At 48.0% G+C, this 16,307-nt stretch overlaps 1 protein-coding gene across 14 annotated transcripts in view; it reads left to right on the top strand.

Annotated features, from left to right (window-relative positions):
- ptprub (protein tyrosine phosphatase receptor type Ub) overlaps positions 1–16,307 on the top strand; it is a 1,307,170-nt gene that overhangs the window by 1,107,923 nt on the left and 182,940 nt on the right. For all 14 annotated transcript variants that reach the window (XM_070898914.1, XM_070898921.1, XM_070898913.1 and 11 more), the window contains one exon: positions 14,907–15,009. In XM_070898914.1, the coding sequence (XP_070755015.1) occupies positions 14,907–15,009 (103 nt within the window). The remainder of the gene's footprint in view (positions 1–14,906; positions 15,010–16,307) is intronic.

Genomic DNA, 16,307 nt, shown 5'->3' with positions numbered 1-16,307 from the left:
ACAGATATCACTGGATCACAGTCAAGAGCAGGATCCCCCCTGGAGTCTATTTTTTTCATTTCTAGCTCTGGAATGTTGAGACCATTTGATCTGCTGCCTCTGCCAAAACAGCTACCTCAACACAGACCAGGAATGCAACCTTCCAGGTCTGTGTGGCTCAGTTATACACTAACTTCACCAAATGAGCCATTTGAGGAGCTCAGCACTGACTGTCTGAATGGCTGTGCACTGGTCCACGGTGACACAATCCACACACTGAGAATATTGACACATCTATTACACATATCAGTGAACCCAGTCTTTGCACAATTTGGAGACAACTGGTTTACCATATGTCACAAAGCCATTGAAACGCTGAAGAATTTAAGGCCAGCATATTATGCTAATTGCTTTTTATTCGTGCCATCTGTTATTAGCATTCTCTGGAAGACAAGAAAAGTATTGACAAATGTATGTACTTGATATAAATTTTGATGATTGGGGAGGGTGGGGGGGAAGTTGGTGAAGTAATGTATAATTACTCGTCGCTGCTGGTGAACTAATTCAAAGTGGGTGGTGGGAGGGAGGAGAGAAATGGTGGAGGTGTGATTGCGTACATTATATTTCAAACACCTGATAGGCTTTGCTGTGATTTCTGCTAGAATGAGATTATACCTCTGCATTTCAAGACAAAGAGAGTTATATAATTTCATGCATTGTATTTTATTGAATATATTAAAAATGATCTGGGGGTGGTTGGATACGAAATAATGTAGCTGTTGGTTGGATACGAAGCTGGCTGCATCTGTTTATATATAGGCTGTGTAAATTGTATTATTAAATATCAATATAAATGTCAATTTTATTTAATGTTATCTTTTAAGATTATATTCAGGAGCTGCTTTTCCGTGTACGTACGGTTGGCAAGGAACCTCATCCGTCTGTATTGGGAAATAGTGGGTTTGCTCGGAGTTGTGGACAGAGAATTATGGGCAATGCACATACAACCCACCCAAAGGGCCCAAGTTTCCACATGATTTGCGCCTGATTTTTAGGAGCAACTGGTGGAGAACGGACTATCTTAGAAATTGCAATTCTCCACATTTTTTTTTCTGCAGTTCTAGTCAGGTAGAACAGTTCTACTTTAGAACAGAATTTTTTCTTCAAAAGGGGGCGTGTCCGGCCACTGACGCCTGGTTTCAAAGTTTCCACAGTGAAAACGTACTCCAAACTAAGTTAGAATGGAGCAAGTGAAGATTTTTGTAGAACTGAAAAAACCTGTTCTACACATTAAAAAATCAGGCGCAGGTTACAAATTAGGCGTCCAGAACGAGGTGGGGGGGGGGGGGGGAAGGGAAGTCATTAAATTCTACAATCAATCCTTATTTATACTTCTACAAATATTATACAAATAAATCCAACCTGAATAAACATTTATAAGCAAAGAAAAGATTAAATAAACCATCTTCCTATTTGTTTGAAAGTGCTTTAGGCACGGAGAATTCTGCAGTCAGCCTGAGGCGCCCGTTCTTCCCGCGGGGGAGGGAGGAGGCGCCCGTTCTTCCCGCGGGGGGTGGGGAGGAGGCGCCCGTTCTTCCCGCGGGGGGGGGAAGGAGGCGCCCGTTCTTTCCCGCGGGGGGGGAAGGAGGCGCCCGTTCTTCCCGCGGGGGGGGGAAGGAGGCGCCCGTTCTTTCCCGCGGGGGGGGAAGGAGGCGCCCGTTCTTCCCGCGGGGGGGGGAAGGAGGCGCCCGTTCTTCCCGCGGGGGGGTGGGGAGGAGGCGCCCGTTCTTTCCCGCGGGGGGTGGGGAGGAGGCGCCCGTTCTTTCCCGCGGGGGGTGGGGAGGAGGCGCCCGTTCTTTCCCGCGGGGGGTGGGGAAGGAGGCGCCCGTTCTTCCCGCGGGGGGGGGAAGGAGGCGCCCGTTCTTTCCCGCGGGGGGGGAAGGAGGCGCCCGTTCTTCCCGCGGGGGGGGGAAGGAGGCGCCCGTTCTTCCCGCGGGGGGGTGGGGAGGAGGCGCCCGTTCTTTCCCGCGGGGGGGGGGGGGGAGGCGCCCGTTCTTCCCGCGGGGGGGGGGGGGGAGGCGCCCGTTCTTTCCCGCGGGGGGGGGAGGAGGCGCCCGTTCTTCCCGTGGGGGGGGGGTGAGGAGGCGCCCGTTCTTCCCGCGGGGGCGGGGGGGGGGCAAGAGACAGTGAGAAGGCTGCAAGTGCTGATGTGCTGATGGCAATGTGCTTTTATTAAAAAAATGTTCAAAAATTAAACAGCTACAAAGAACTACAAAAATGGCCGAGTGCCAAAGTTTTTTTCACACTGAGCATGCGCGAACGCTCCAACGCGCACGCGCAGCGTTGCCGGCAGGAAAAAAACTAATTTAAATAGTACCCGCCTCCTCCCACTTACAAAATCGGCGCGAGTGTAGGCTCCGCCCCCCTGGGCGCCGCGTCAAACAGACAAGTAGCTGCAGGGCGCTCCAGAATCGCGAGTTTTTTTTTAGGTGCCGTTTTAGGCACGAAAAATGGGCGCCCGGCTCGGAGGGGCGCCCGTTTTTCATCGTGTGGAAACTTGGGCCCAAAGTATGTAGTCAAGGGACAAAGCTCACCACTGGCAGCATGTACTCTATTGTGTTAGCTGTGGCTCAGCTGGTAGCACCCTTGTCTCTTGAGTCAGAAGGTTATGGGTTCAAGCCCCACTCCTGGACTTGAATACATAATTTTGGCTGACACTTCAGTGCAGTACTGAGGGAGAGCTGTACAGTCAGAGATGCCAGGGGAGGTGTTAAACTGAGGCTCAATCTGCGTCCTCGGGTGGATATAAAATATCCCATGGCATCATTTGAAGGAGAAAGGCGAGTTCTCTTGTCCTGGCCAATATTTATTCCTCAACCGGCACGACTAAAATATATTATCTGGTCATTTAACTCATTCCTGTTTGTGGAATCTTGAAAATTGGATGATGCATTTGCCCACATAACAGTGACTATAATTCAAAAATATTTCAGTGGGATACCCTGAGGAGGTGAAAGGCAATATAAAAAATCAAGTTCCTTCTTTGTATGTCTATCTCTGTGATATTGATGTTTGTGTCTGTTTTCAGTTGATGTGTCTGTTATGATGTATATCTTTGTTTGGGCTGATGTGATTCTGTGTCATATTCTTTGTCTGGGGACAGAAGAAGGGGAGGCAGCAGAGCAGCTGTACAGATGGACAATATTTTAGGCAAGCTTTTTGAAGAGCATGAAGCAGAGCCAAGAAAGAAAGAGCTTGCATTTATACAGCGCCTTTCACTACCTTGGGACGTCCCAGAGCGCTTAACAGCCAATGAAGTGCCTTTGAAATGAAGCCACTGTTGTAATGTAGGAAGCGAAGCAGCCAATTTGCACACAGAAAGGTCGCACAAACAGCAATGAGATAAATAACCAGATAATCTATTTTAGTGATGTTGTTTGAGGCATAACGAGGAGCTAGGATGTGGGGAGGACTCGAGCAATGGGAATAAAGTGTTATAGAGGTGGTGAGAGCATGCGAGTAAGGTGAGAAGCAAGGGATGATCAGGAGAAGCAACCTGGGATTTAATTATTTGGCAGGAGAAAGTGGCTACAGAATTATTTGCTTAATTAATATTGGGGTGATATACAAGACATTCATTTTGCATTTGACAAGTTTAATAATTAATGAGAAACACCATCAGAGAACAGGCTGAGGACTTGGAGTGAAGACAGCAATGGAGGCCAGAAGAGGTTGGATGGGGTTCAGGATGCAAAGTGAAGAGAAAGATTACCAAAGTGCCACCAATGGTGGACGTGTGTTTTGCAGGTGTAACTGTACTCCATTGAAATTAATGGCGCGTCACACAGGAATGCCTGAAGTGTGACCTTGTCACAAAAACAGAAGGATTTTGATATATTGTAGATGATGGTTCAGTCTAATGAAGTCTATCAACAAAAAAAAATCACTGGTTTAAAGCAGTATTATTTTAAACCGAACCCCTATGATGGGTTACTAGGCAACAATGCTGTCATTCCCACATGCCTAAGTTCTATCTCAGTATTAGTGCTGTACATATTAGCGGATAATCCACTCCTACTTAAGGCTTAAAGCAATTACTTATTCTAATGTCTCTAATTCTTATTGGCAAGAACCTCCACGGATAAGATTATTGATGCTGAGAACAGCTGTATAAATGGCCTAAAATAGAGAATTAGCTGAACTGCAAGAGGGGAGAAGCAACCTAGATTTATAAAAAGAAGTGGCCATATCCTTGTGGGATTGGTGTGGGGATCTCGGTGTTGCCAGTCAACTCGCATTCCTCAGGTACAGAGAGATGTGGTTTATAGGAAAAAGGACAAAGGTGGACATAGAGCAGGAGGAAGGGGTTGAGCAGAAAAGTTGGGTGGGAAACTCAAAGGCAATGCGTTCTTGGGAGGTTTTTGAAAGTAGGGAGGGAAGTGATTAGGAGAGATTGACAGGGCAAGAGAAGAGCAACAGAGCAAGACCGCCGATGATGGAAGGGATATGTCGTTTATTTTTAATATTTCTATTTCATTTTCATTTTTTTCTTCCTGCCTTTTATTTCCCTTAGCTGTCGTTCTTCTGTTCCCTCGACAGATTGTAAGAGAGTCAGTGTCCTACAAATGGTGGCAGAGCTTACCCATACTGAGGGGAACACTCTATACCTACAATGGTAGACCATTGTCACCCTTGCTAAGGTATCATCATCATCATAAGCAGTCCCTCGGAGTCGAGGATGACTTGCTTCCGCATTAACAATGAATATTCAGGTGACCGATGAACTCATTTTAAATGGTGGAAGATGCCTGTGCGTGAATTCTTTTAACATGGGGTGGCTGTTGCACACCAGTCACCACACGGGATTGATGGGGCAAGGTCTTGGTCCAGTGACAAGGGGATCCAAGACGACTGCAGACCAGGCTCCATCGCATGTGCCAATACATACACACAAACTCAAACATACTCCTACTGTCCTCCTTCCTTCCTCCTTCCCACAGGACCTCACTCTCGACGTGCAATGTGAGCCTCACAATCTCATAGCCTCGCTATTGGCCTGTGCTGAGCCTTCCCTTGGTCTTGTCCACACTACTCCACCCAACTCTGGGCTCCGACCTCTCCGCTCCTCCAAGCCTCGTCCGTCCTCTCCGTTTCTGACCTCCGGTCCTCGCCCATCCTGACTTCCCGACCTCCACTGCTCGTCAGTCCCGACCTCTGCTTCCGACCTCCGCCCCTCGCTGCTTCCGACCTCCGCTGCTGGGACCCAACCCCTGCATTAGACTCCAGCGTGCTCCAAGAGATGCCACTAATCATCTACCTACATTCTGATGATGTAGGTAAATGGTATATGGCTACGCTCGTGCTCCATCAGTATGAGTCCAAGAGGGGTTGCCAGGCTGCCTGTTGGCGGCCTGGCCAAACCTGGGGGCATAATTATTGGGCAGACCTGGCAGTCGGTCGACTTGGGAGTTGCGGCAGTGCGCCCTCCCCTTTAAAAGCAGCCGGGCCGCCAAGCTACAGAGGGTGCACCGACAGCAAAAGCTGTCAGGACCACCGACTTGTGGTGGGACTGCTCCCGGGGGACAATTTTCGATGGGGCAATTTCCCGAGGAGTGATTTTGCGAGTGGATCCCTGCCAGTCGGAAAGGGGTCGGCACGTGCATGCTGCGACGGGAAAACAGGCGGAACGGCCCCGGACACCGCTCCAAACCTGAGGTAGGGCAATTTACAAAATGTCGGCTCCTCCACGGAGAGTTGGCGGCCATTCTGCGTCGTTTCGTGGTTACCGATTTCAGGCGGCCAGAGGCCTTTTCGGGAGGGGTAATTTCGGCCCCTAACACTCAAGCCAGAAGGGGAAATATCGCATATAGTGTTCGTGTATCGCTCCATTTGCAATGTTGACTCTAGCATGTGGAACCAAGTACACTTCATGACTCCAGAGAAACTATACCACATATAGACAGTCAGCAACTGTATTTCTCTTTCTATATCTGATTTGATTCTAATTCACCCTCCTACTCCATCGTTCCTCTGTTTCTTTTTCAATCCTTACAACTCATTGGTTAAGGAGATAATCTGTTGGTCCCATTGTTCACCAAGGTCCCAGATGCCCTGTTGCCCTCGCTATCAGCACATACTTCCAGCAACCTGCAGCGCAAAAGATTATTGAGTTGTAGGGTGAAGGGAAATGTCTAACAAATGGGACATGCCGTGAGATGCCCTGCTCTAGCAAATTCTGGGCCATTATTTTGTCCGTGGTTAATGTCATAGCTGGCAATGTCCAGAAGGCTGAATAGATATTTTTCTGTTTATTATCTTAGAGCTTGTGCATTCACTGCAGGTACAATACCCTGTGAGCAACCTGGGGACAACTTGGTTTAGAGAACAATTAATCCAAATGTGCAAAATGATTACTATTATTAATCATGTGCAGCAGAAAGCCAATTCGAACATGCTGATTTAGTGTCTACCGGAACCAAAAATTACTTTTTTATGTGCAAGAATGCCTGATAACTTTTTGAATATTTTCTTCTAATAGAAGAAGAAATGTATCCTACAGAAAATAATATTTTGGAATACAGTGCCTGAATAATTTGAGACAAGACATGTGGTGAGTGTAGCAGGCATGGCAGGAACAGGTGACTTTGAAAGAAGGGAGGGAGGTAATTAGGAGAGATTGCCAGAGGGCAAAAGCATAGTGACAGAAAGCAAGGCCGCCGATTATGGAAGGGGCATATGGTTTATTTTTAATATTTCTAACTCATTTTCATTTTCTTCTTGCCTTTAGCTTCCCTTAGCTGTCGCTCTTTTGTACCCTCAACAGAATGTAAAAGAGTCAAAGCTCTCCACTACTATTGTTCCCAAAGCACTTTACTACTAGGGTTTCCCTTGCATCATGTCTGGGTCTGATGTAGACTAATGGGTAGAGGTTGCCGGGGTCGGACACACTTGATGAACCGGTGGTCTTCTATAGCCTTCCTTTTTTGTATGTTCCTAAGTATCTTACAAATGCAAAAATGAAAACAGCGAAGGCAAGATGGGCAAATGAAAAATACACCTAGTGGCTGGGCATCTGGGCTACCACAATGTGTATGGAGACTGTTAAAGCTAAGAGAAACAGATTCCATAGACCTTTAAGGAGACATAAACTGCCAAGAACCCGCATCTTTTAAAAACAGGCTCTAAAACTAAAGGGAAGTTTTTTGTCCAAAAGCCAAATGCCAGGAAGATTCCAAACATCTCTGGCACAAAATCTTCAAGGATCAGTCCAGCACCAACAGAGGGTACAGCAACATTATATAATCTTAGCTAGCGTGTTGAGTTAGGCACTGAAAAAGCTGAGCTCTTTAACTATCATCTCTCCATTAAATCATAACTTTAATGATTTGACAGCTGCTGGGAAAGAAAAGTTGATAACCACATTGAAATGAAACTGAAAGTGTTCCAACAGCTGGACACACATTATGCAAGCAACAAGGCAGATGTTTTACTGGAAAGTGATGTCATTATGATGGTCCAGTTTTTCACAGAAATCTAGCCTTGACGAAGAAAGGTGGTATTACATACCGCATGCGATGTAACGCAACAATGAGATGATGGCTGTGCTGCTTTACTCTAGTGTTGGACTGCTTTCCTAGCTTTTGTAAGTTGGCAGTGGTAAAAATACGCCAGGCCCCAACAACTACTTCCACATGAGTCTGTTGAGCAGTCTGAGAAAATGTTCTTTATTACCTACATTACTAGCTCAAACACACTAGGGGGCCGAAATTCAGCCTTTCGGAAAGGCCTCTTCTGGCCGGAATGCGGCGGCCAAGCAGCAGAGGTGAGTGGTCGCCAACTTGCGGTCCAATGGCTGCCGCCAGCGAAATTGTCATCTGGGGGGGAGGGGGCAGTTTTGCAGCGGTGTTCACTTCCGCCCTGCTCCCCCCACTTCCGCCGCGGTATTGTGGATGCGGCCTTAATTACGTAATCAGAGTGCGCACAGCTGCCTCTCCATCCCGGAACCTATATTCACTCTAAAAAATGCAACCTGCTGCCTGACAGGGCCCCCCGACAGCTTTTTGTGTTGGAGCACTGTGCCAGCTTGCTCGAGACCGCCAGCGGAGGTGAAAGAGTGCTGGTTGAATCGCCATTTATTTGGACCAAACTTTTTAGGACTTTTGAAAAGTTTTACGGGCTTGTGAAAAGTTTCTCACACACCCTTTTGACATCGGCAGTGATTACTATTGGCCTGGGGGCCTCAATTTGCACTCCACAGAGGACTCATAGTGAGGGTTGAGCCTGCAGATGCAATGGGCTCAATGCTAGCAGGGGAACACCTTGTGCACATTGTGCGCGGCAGGGAGGCACATAGAGGAATGCGGCGCCGTCGGCAACGGGCCCTGAGGCAGCGGGCAAGTGAGGCTGCCCACATAGAGAAGGGCTTGGAGATGGCCACAGACCTCTCTGGAGGTTGGCCAGGAAGGCGTGAGGAGGAGGGTCAGATACGCTATGATAGTGGGCGATGAGGTAGATGCTTGCCAGAAGCAGAGGCTGAGGAGCATCAAGAGGATGAGGGAGAATCCAATCAGCCAGCTACCAAAAGAGGGGCCCAGCATAGAGTTTGGGGAAGAAGGCTCTACCGTCTGCGAAGGCTCCGATTCAGGAAGGATATCCACAGGGAGCTGTGCAATCTTCTGCACCCAGATCTGCAGCCTCGGACGAGGCGTTGAAACCAAACTGACCATTGCACTAAACTTTTACATGACTGGCTCTTTCCGGTCTGAAACTGCAGACATACCTAACATCTCTCAGTTCTCCACCCATCGCTACATCCATCAAGTCACAGATGCTCTCTACAGGAGAAGACTGCAATACATTTCTTTCCCGATGAACATGGAGAAGCAGATGGAGCAGTAGACAGGATTTGTGCGGATTGCAGGGTTCCCCAGGGTGCAAGGCCCCATCGACTGCACACACATCGCACTGAGGGCACCACAAACCCATGCTGAGATGTTTATCAACAGAAAGGGATTCCACTCCCTCAATGTCCAACTGGTGTGCAACCACCAGCGCAAGGTCATGGCAGTTGAAACCCGGTATCCAGGCAGCAGCCACGATGCCTTCATCCTGTGCCAGAGCAGTGTGCCCACCGTGTTCTCGGGCCCAAACCAAGATTGTGGATTGCTGCTTGGTGACGAGGGATATCCCCTGTGCACTTGGCTGCTCACTCCCCTTCACAACCTCAGGACTGCTGCCGAAGATGCTTACAGCGACTCTCATTCCGGCACCAGGTGCATATAACTCAGCACTGCATCGGGATCCTCGAGTAGAGGTTCCGTTGCCTGGACCGCTCTGGTGGAGTGTTGCAGTACTCGCCTGAGCAGGTCTCCCCATTCGTGGTTGTCTGCTGCACGCTTCACAACCTGGCAATCATGAGGGGCCAGTCGCTGGAGGTCGATCCACCAGTAGCATCTCAGGAGGAGGCGCAGGAGGAGGAGGAGGAGGTGCAAGAGGAGGAGGACCAGGATGCGTGTCACCAGCCACGCAGGGGGCGTCGTTGCCATCCCAACCTTGCAAGGAAAATGCAGACCCATCTCATCGCTGCTTGTTTCTGATGAGTTAATGCCCACATCACCCTTCATCTTTGCTTTTCCATGGCCATCCCAATAAGTCCTTTCATACATCATTGCCCACCATCAAATTGCCCAGAAAGAGGAACCCAAAATAAAGATTTATTAAATAATAAAGAAAGGTGTAAAAAACATACACAAAATCATTTCTCACACTTGTGCATCTCCTTATAATCCCTCTTATGCAAACTTATCCTGCTACTACGCCACAGTGTCTCCCCTGTGGCTGCCTCATGGGTCTGGGAAGGCTGCTGTGTTTCCTGTGTAGACGCTACTGATGTCCTTTAGGACGCCCTCAATCAGCTCTGGCCCTGGAAGGGCCGGCTGGAGACTGGGCAACACCCTCCTTGGAGGGTTTAGTCGGCCATGGCTCAGGCAACTCCATGCTTGGAGGCAATGGCGGAGTGACAGATCTGGGGTCAGGAATAATGTGATCCTGAGAGAGCACATCATCAGGATCCTGGTCCGAGAAGCCTGTGTCACTCTCCGGGGGCAGCACACGACCACCGGCACCAATCTGAGGGAGCTCAGGTCGGTGCTCCGGCACCACACCGGAAGGTCGCCCGAAGGCAACACTGAGGTGTCGGGTGGCAACCAGCTGAGACTGAATGAAAGCAGTCACAGTCTCAAAGCCACCAGAAATGACAGCACTAAGATGCTCCGTGGCCTGTTGCCCAGAGTGCATAAGAACATTCTGAGCTTACAGGGCTGCGGCCATCTTTTCCAAAACAGTACTGATGCGCTCGTTCACTTGCGCCTGTGCTGAAATGGCAACTGCCACATCACCAACGAGTCACGGCATCACAGCTGGATCCGCACGATCTCTCTGGGAATCCACCATCGCCTGCACACTGGCAATGATGGGCTCCATAGTGTGCGCAGATCTGTCGACAGTGTGGGAGGCGGACTTCTCCACGCTCCTGACCACTTCCGACAGCTTGTCTGGCACCCTTGTCACTGCCCCCAACATCTGGGAATGAATGGCCTCCACCCTTCTTTCATAATCCCCAACATCGATGGACTTACCTGAGTCCTCTTCAGCAGAATTCCCATGAGCACTTGCCTCCCGGGGAGATGGCACCAGAGGTTCCCTATGCCCGTCGCCATGCTGCAGCCCGCTAGGCTCCGGTGCAACACCCAGTGGCAGACCCCGCTGCTATGTCTACTAGATCCGACTGCGTATCCCAGTATCTGAGCTGGTGTGTGTGACTGTAGGAAGCAGTGACGCGATGCTGACAGCAGTGTCCCCCTCTTCTTCATCTGATATGGTGCCAACAGATGGAGTGGACTCCAGGCTCCAGCCCCTAAAGTCAGGATCATCATGGCTGTCATTGCCCTCTAGGCTGTCCTCCAGGCCTCGCCTCTCAGTCTCAACATCAGCCTCTCCCTGGCCTTGGCTGCCATTGCCCTCGAGGCTGTCATCCTGCCTTGCCCTCCCAATCGCACCAGCACTAGGACCCTCGATTTGGCTCCCTCTTGGCTTCTCATCTGCAAAGATAAATGGCACAAGGGCTGCCGTGAAGGGAGGGGTAGGGAATTGATGGATGGAGGCCGCAACTTGCATACTTTCAGAAGGAAAGACACAGTAGGCGCTTGCGCTTTCAGGAGAGATAGCATTAAAGGAGGTCCTTCACTTACCCACAGTGGGATCGGCAGTACCAGAGGCCACAGGGAAAGCAGCATGTCTGCCCACTAGCGTCTTGACCCTTACTTCCACAGGTGTAAGGATCCGAAGCTGAGCCTCATCACCACCAGTGCTCCTTTGCTCCATTGGCCTGCACAACCTTGGCCTGCAAAACAAAGAATGGTTGCTGAGTAGCAGTGTCATGAGCTTTCAGAAATGAGTGTAAAAGTGTGTGTCCCTGACATGCAGCTGTAGCTGTGACATAAAAGGGAGCCTCCATTGCGAGAGCACACACATATATAGGGCTCAATTTTTCCCAAAGTTTTTTTCTGGCGTACTTGAAGAGTTACGCCCGTTTTTTGGGGGCCCAAGTATGCCAAAAGAAAATGTTCTAAGTCTCCCATTGGATTTCCTCATTTTGGCGCAGCCTAACCTGTTCTTCGCAAAAAAATCAGGTTGCCATGGTAACCAGGGACACAATGTGGGCTGAGGCTGGAAAGTGAAATATACAGCCAGCTCGCAACACATTAAAATACATTGCATCAACTTCAAAACACATTAAAATATATCGCAACAACTTATCTCCAATTATTAAAATTGCCAATGCCAATCCCCGCCCCTATCCCAGGCTGAAGGGCCTCTAAGTCCGCTCCCCCGCCCCTAACGCAGGCCAAGTGGCCTCCTGGTCGCTCCCCCGCCCCTATCCCAGGTGGAATGGCCTCCTCACTTCCGGTCCATGCACCTAACTACACCCGAAAGGCTTCCCCCCACCCCCCAACCCCATTCCCCTCTCTTTCCCCCCCCTCTCCTACCTTTCCTGCTGTTGCTGTCCGGGCATCTGCTGCACTTACCTGCGCCGATTTCTTTAACTCTCCAGAAGGTTTTTCTGCAGAGGCCACATACGCTGGCCTAAGAAGAACTGGAGTAACTCTCAGCTGGCCAAACTTGTTTAAATGGCCAGAATTGGCACGGTTGGCAGGTTATGCCCCCTTTGGCTGAAAAAAAAGTACCTAAAAAAATCATAACTAACAGCGGAGCAGGCTCGAGGGGCTAGATGGCCTACTCCTGTTCCTAATTCTTATGAGTTACGCTGGTGCAAATTGATTGGGGAAACTGTGGTTTTTTAACTTAGGCCAAAAAAGCAGCCTGCTCCAAAAAAAACGCCGCAAATCACTGGCCTTCACTGAAAGGCCTTCCCTTCTCAGGGCCCATAGAGGCCTCAGCAATAAAATGCTGCTTCAGTCAATATATAGTAAAGGTGGGAAATAAGAGAAGGATGAAGGAGAGGCTCGCAGATGGAAGGTCAGCAGTTGGTGCAACAGATAGTCTCAACAAATGAAAGATGTCGTTCATCCTTTTTCGGCATTGGGTGGCGGTGCGATCATGAATGGGGGTTCCTGAGACCTCCACAGCTATCTTTCTCCATGCATTTCCAAATACCTCCCGAGTCAGTCTGCCTGCATCGGGGTACAGGATTCACCTCCTGCCCTCCACAGCCTGCATCTGAGAAACGGGTTGCCCTCCTTGCTACAGGTGCAGCAGCCATGGCCTTCATTGAAAGGCCTTCCCTCCTCAGGGCCTAGCTGCAAAGAAGGCCAGGGACCAGCTGGCTCGTTAACACCAAATCACCAGAAGGTGAATTTCCCCATCCAGACTCCGCTCCACACTCCCCACCCACGCCGCTGCAAACTGCTGATTCCCACCGGACAATACCGCTGGTGCCATTTTTTCCAGAAATCACTGAATTTTGATCAAATGGCCGCCGCAACCATTGAGGCGGTAATGGCGGCCAAAAAGCCGTAGATGCGTCCCGTTTCGGGCAGACCAGAATTTCTACCCCCAGTTCTTCAGGCAAGGTTAAATTAAGAGTGATAACCTAGTTTGACTGTTGGAGCATATCCTGTAGAGTTTCAATCAGAATTAGTGCACCGTGATTGCTGTCCCACAGTATGTGACTGACTGTTAATGTTCTCAGGCCAATAACATTGGGCAATAAAATTGCTGCTTTGCCGACATGTTGCCCACATCCCAAGAGCAAATAAAAACAATTGTTATAAAGTGGAAGTACAGAACACAACACAGTATGTAAAGTCATACTGACTATGAATTTATAGTAAGGATACACCTCGGATATAGCAAATAATTATATTCCAGCTGCAAAGCCCATCTATCAATTCCAGCTTGTAAAATGAATGCATTGGATAGGGTTGGGATCTGGAGTTTAGGAGCATTTCAGAGGGGAGGCAAGTGAGTGGTCTGGGTACAGGAATACAAGAGAATCGAGAGGTGTGGGAATCGAGTCAGAAATAGGCCAGACCAGGTAAGGACGGCAGGCTCCCTTCCCTGAAGGACATTAATGAACTAGTTGGGGTTTTATGACAATCCAACAGCTTCAAGGTCACTTTTACTGATACCAGCTTCTTTAATTCCAGATTTTCGGAATTCAAATTCTCAAACCACCTTGGTGGGATTTGAATTCACGTCCTCTAGATTTTTAGTCCAGGATGCTGGATTAGGTGTCCAGTCACATAACCACTCTAGTGTTGTACCGACTCTTCGCTTAAAAAACAGATGTTGGTGATCTATTCACGGGTCATAAATTTTCAGATAGACCACTCAAAAACTCTACTATCTGGTCTAAAAGCAGCCAGGTGGTAACCGTTCTTATTCAGCAAGTGTGTGCTGTGAGGTTAGGATGCTTGTCCTTCGAACATTCTCTTCAAACTAATTTTCAGGGGAAAACTCTTAGCAATAATTACCCATGAGCCCTGGTTATGATATCTCCATGAAATATGCAAAATACTTAAATGGAATTGGTGCTATATCACTTTGGTCTGTTAATGGCCCAGAAATTGCGGTCAGAGGCTTCCCGCGGGTGGATGCCTCCGACCTGAAACATTTCTACGAATGTACCTGGTGGTCCCGGAGGAGCGTGGGATTCTGGTGGGGAGGCCTTCTCTTCCCGCGCTGCGAAGCGCGCTCCCATCCTCCAGGTTCCCACACAGAAGGTGCAGTCACGTGTAACTGCTCAGCCAATCACGTACAGTATTCCACAGCTTTCTCAGAACACCGTATCTATAAGTTCTCATTGCTATTAATGAGAATAAGAAACCAAACACACTAAATACCATTATAAAAAATAAAAAACACACCTCACATAATTAAAATTAATTGAAATTAAAGTTAATAAATGCCTTAAAAAATATATATTTTTCTGTTTTTTTTTAAAGTTTTGTAATTAGGGTTAAAAATAAACTTACCATAGTGGGCAAGGTTTTTAACAATAAAATGTGTTTTTTAAAATTTAATTAAATTATATTTTTGTAAGTTTTAAAACTCTTACACCTGTAAAAGTAGGCTATGCGCCTGCTTTTATCAGGTGCAATAGTTTTGAGGGCATATGCTGGGTAAATCCCACAATCTTGCCCTTGCAAATGTCCTCGTTCCAGAGATGCGTGCAATCTGTCAAGCTATTGACAGATCGGAAAAGCCGGTTTTCAGCGCATGCACATTATGCACTGAAAACCGGCTTTTACGATGCCTTCCCGGGTCCGTGTGGACCCGGGGAGGCCTGGATTTCCAGGCCATTATATTTGAACCTGGATTGTTTTTGGACACTTTTGTGGATCAGTCTTTGGGTTGTCCCAACTTAAAATGGTTGATCGTACCTCTGAACTTTCTCACCCCTCCAGCTCCCTCCTTCGATTACGGTGACATGCCTTCTCCGCTGGATGAAACAGACACCACTATTACCGTCCAGCTGAAGCCTGCTCGAGGCCGAGGTGCTCCAGTCAGGTGAGATCTCCTGGCAATGAAAGTAAGAGACTGTGGAGAGGGAAGAACCCATCTGTCACTCCATACCCACCCAGCGAGCCATATACTCCATGCAGATTACCGTCATGAAGATCTATGAATGTTAGGGAAGCAGAATATCTTTAGTCTTTGACTTCTCACTGGGAGACTTCAGTAAAATCAATGAGGGAGAAAATATTAAAATATTGAATTAGCATAACACGCAGCATCAGATATTACACTCAGCAAGACTGTGCTACCAACAGCAGCATATTGTGCAAAACAAAGATAAATGTCCTTTTCAAAATGTTGGTTGAAACTTTTATTGGCTGTAGTTTTGGGCAAGCTGCATTATACTGGCGTGGTGACACTCTTCCCCCATTTATATACCCAAACCGGCAGCATTCCCCATCAGGCGCCAAATAGAACCGGAGCCAGTGAATCTGGTGTGGGTGCGTAAGTTTGTCCTTGTTGCCCGATCAGGCGATTCCTGACTGTCAGTCAAACAGCCTTTTTTGTTTAATACCCCATCTCCAATATTTTTATAGCTAATAAATGAAAGTGTTCAAAGAAAATAAAAAAAACATACTTTTTTTTGAATGTTCCAATGACTTTTATTCTGAGTTGTTTGCAGCAGCATTGGAGATTAATCTTTAATTCCTGGAAACTCCAGGGTAATCCTGGAAGTTTGCCAATCCTACTCCAAAGACAATAGGGCTGCTTCATTTTCCTTTGAGCTCCCGCACCAAAGTCAGGGTTGCCATCGGCAACAATGCTGTGAAGTAAATAAAATTACTAATGGCCCTTGGCATCTGAACTTACTGGCTTGCAGGATCTTTTTTGTAAATGCCTTTGTTTTGGTTTAAATTTAGTTCTATGCGTCTGCACTTCCCTAGCAGAGAGGGTGGGCAGGCAGGCATCCTGCCTCCAGGTGTCTGGTCTTGGCTCTCTCAAGATGCCACCAATGAGTGACCAATAATTCATTCACCTTCTGAATTATGCATCTCTATTGCCTCTGCTAATATGTGGGAGAAATCATTGCCACAAACACAAATCCTGACACTCTGTGGCCCATTACCTTGGTGCCAGCAGTGCTATGCTGATGCGCTATAGAAGTGCCTATTGTTACTGTAATAAAAATAACTGTGCCTTAATATTTAATCCAGTAGGAGGCCTTATTTAATAGTGTGGGCACAGCAACTGTGTAGAATTTGCCAGCCATTGCAGTAAGTTATGCTTAATATGGGTAGAGGTTCTAGTTAGTTAAACTGTTTGCCAATGATCCAACAGAATTTTGAAAT

This window comes from Pristiophorus japonicus, chromosome 14 (genome assembly GCF_044704955.1).
Source record: "Pristiophorus japonicus isolate sPriJap1 chromosome 14, sPriJap1.hap1, whole genome shotgun sequence".
NCBI lineage: Eukaryota > Metazoa > Chordata > Chondrichthyes > Pristiophoridae > Pristiophorus > Pristiophorus japonicus.
This window is presented reverse-complemented; position numbering and strand designations above follow the sequence as displayed.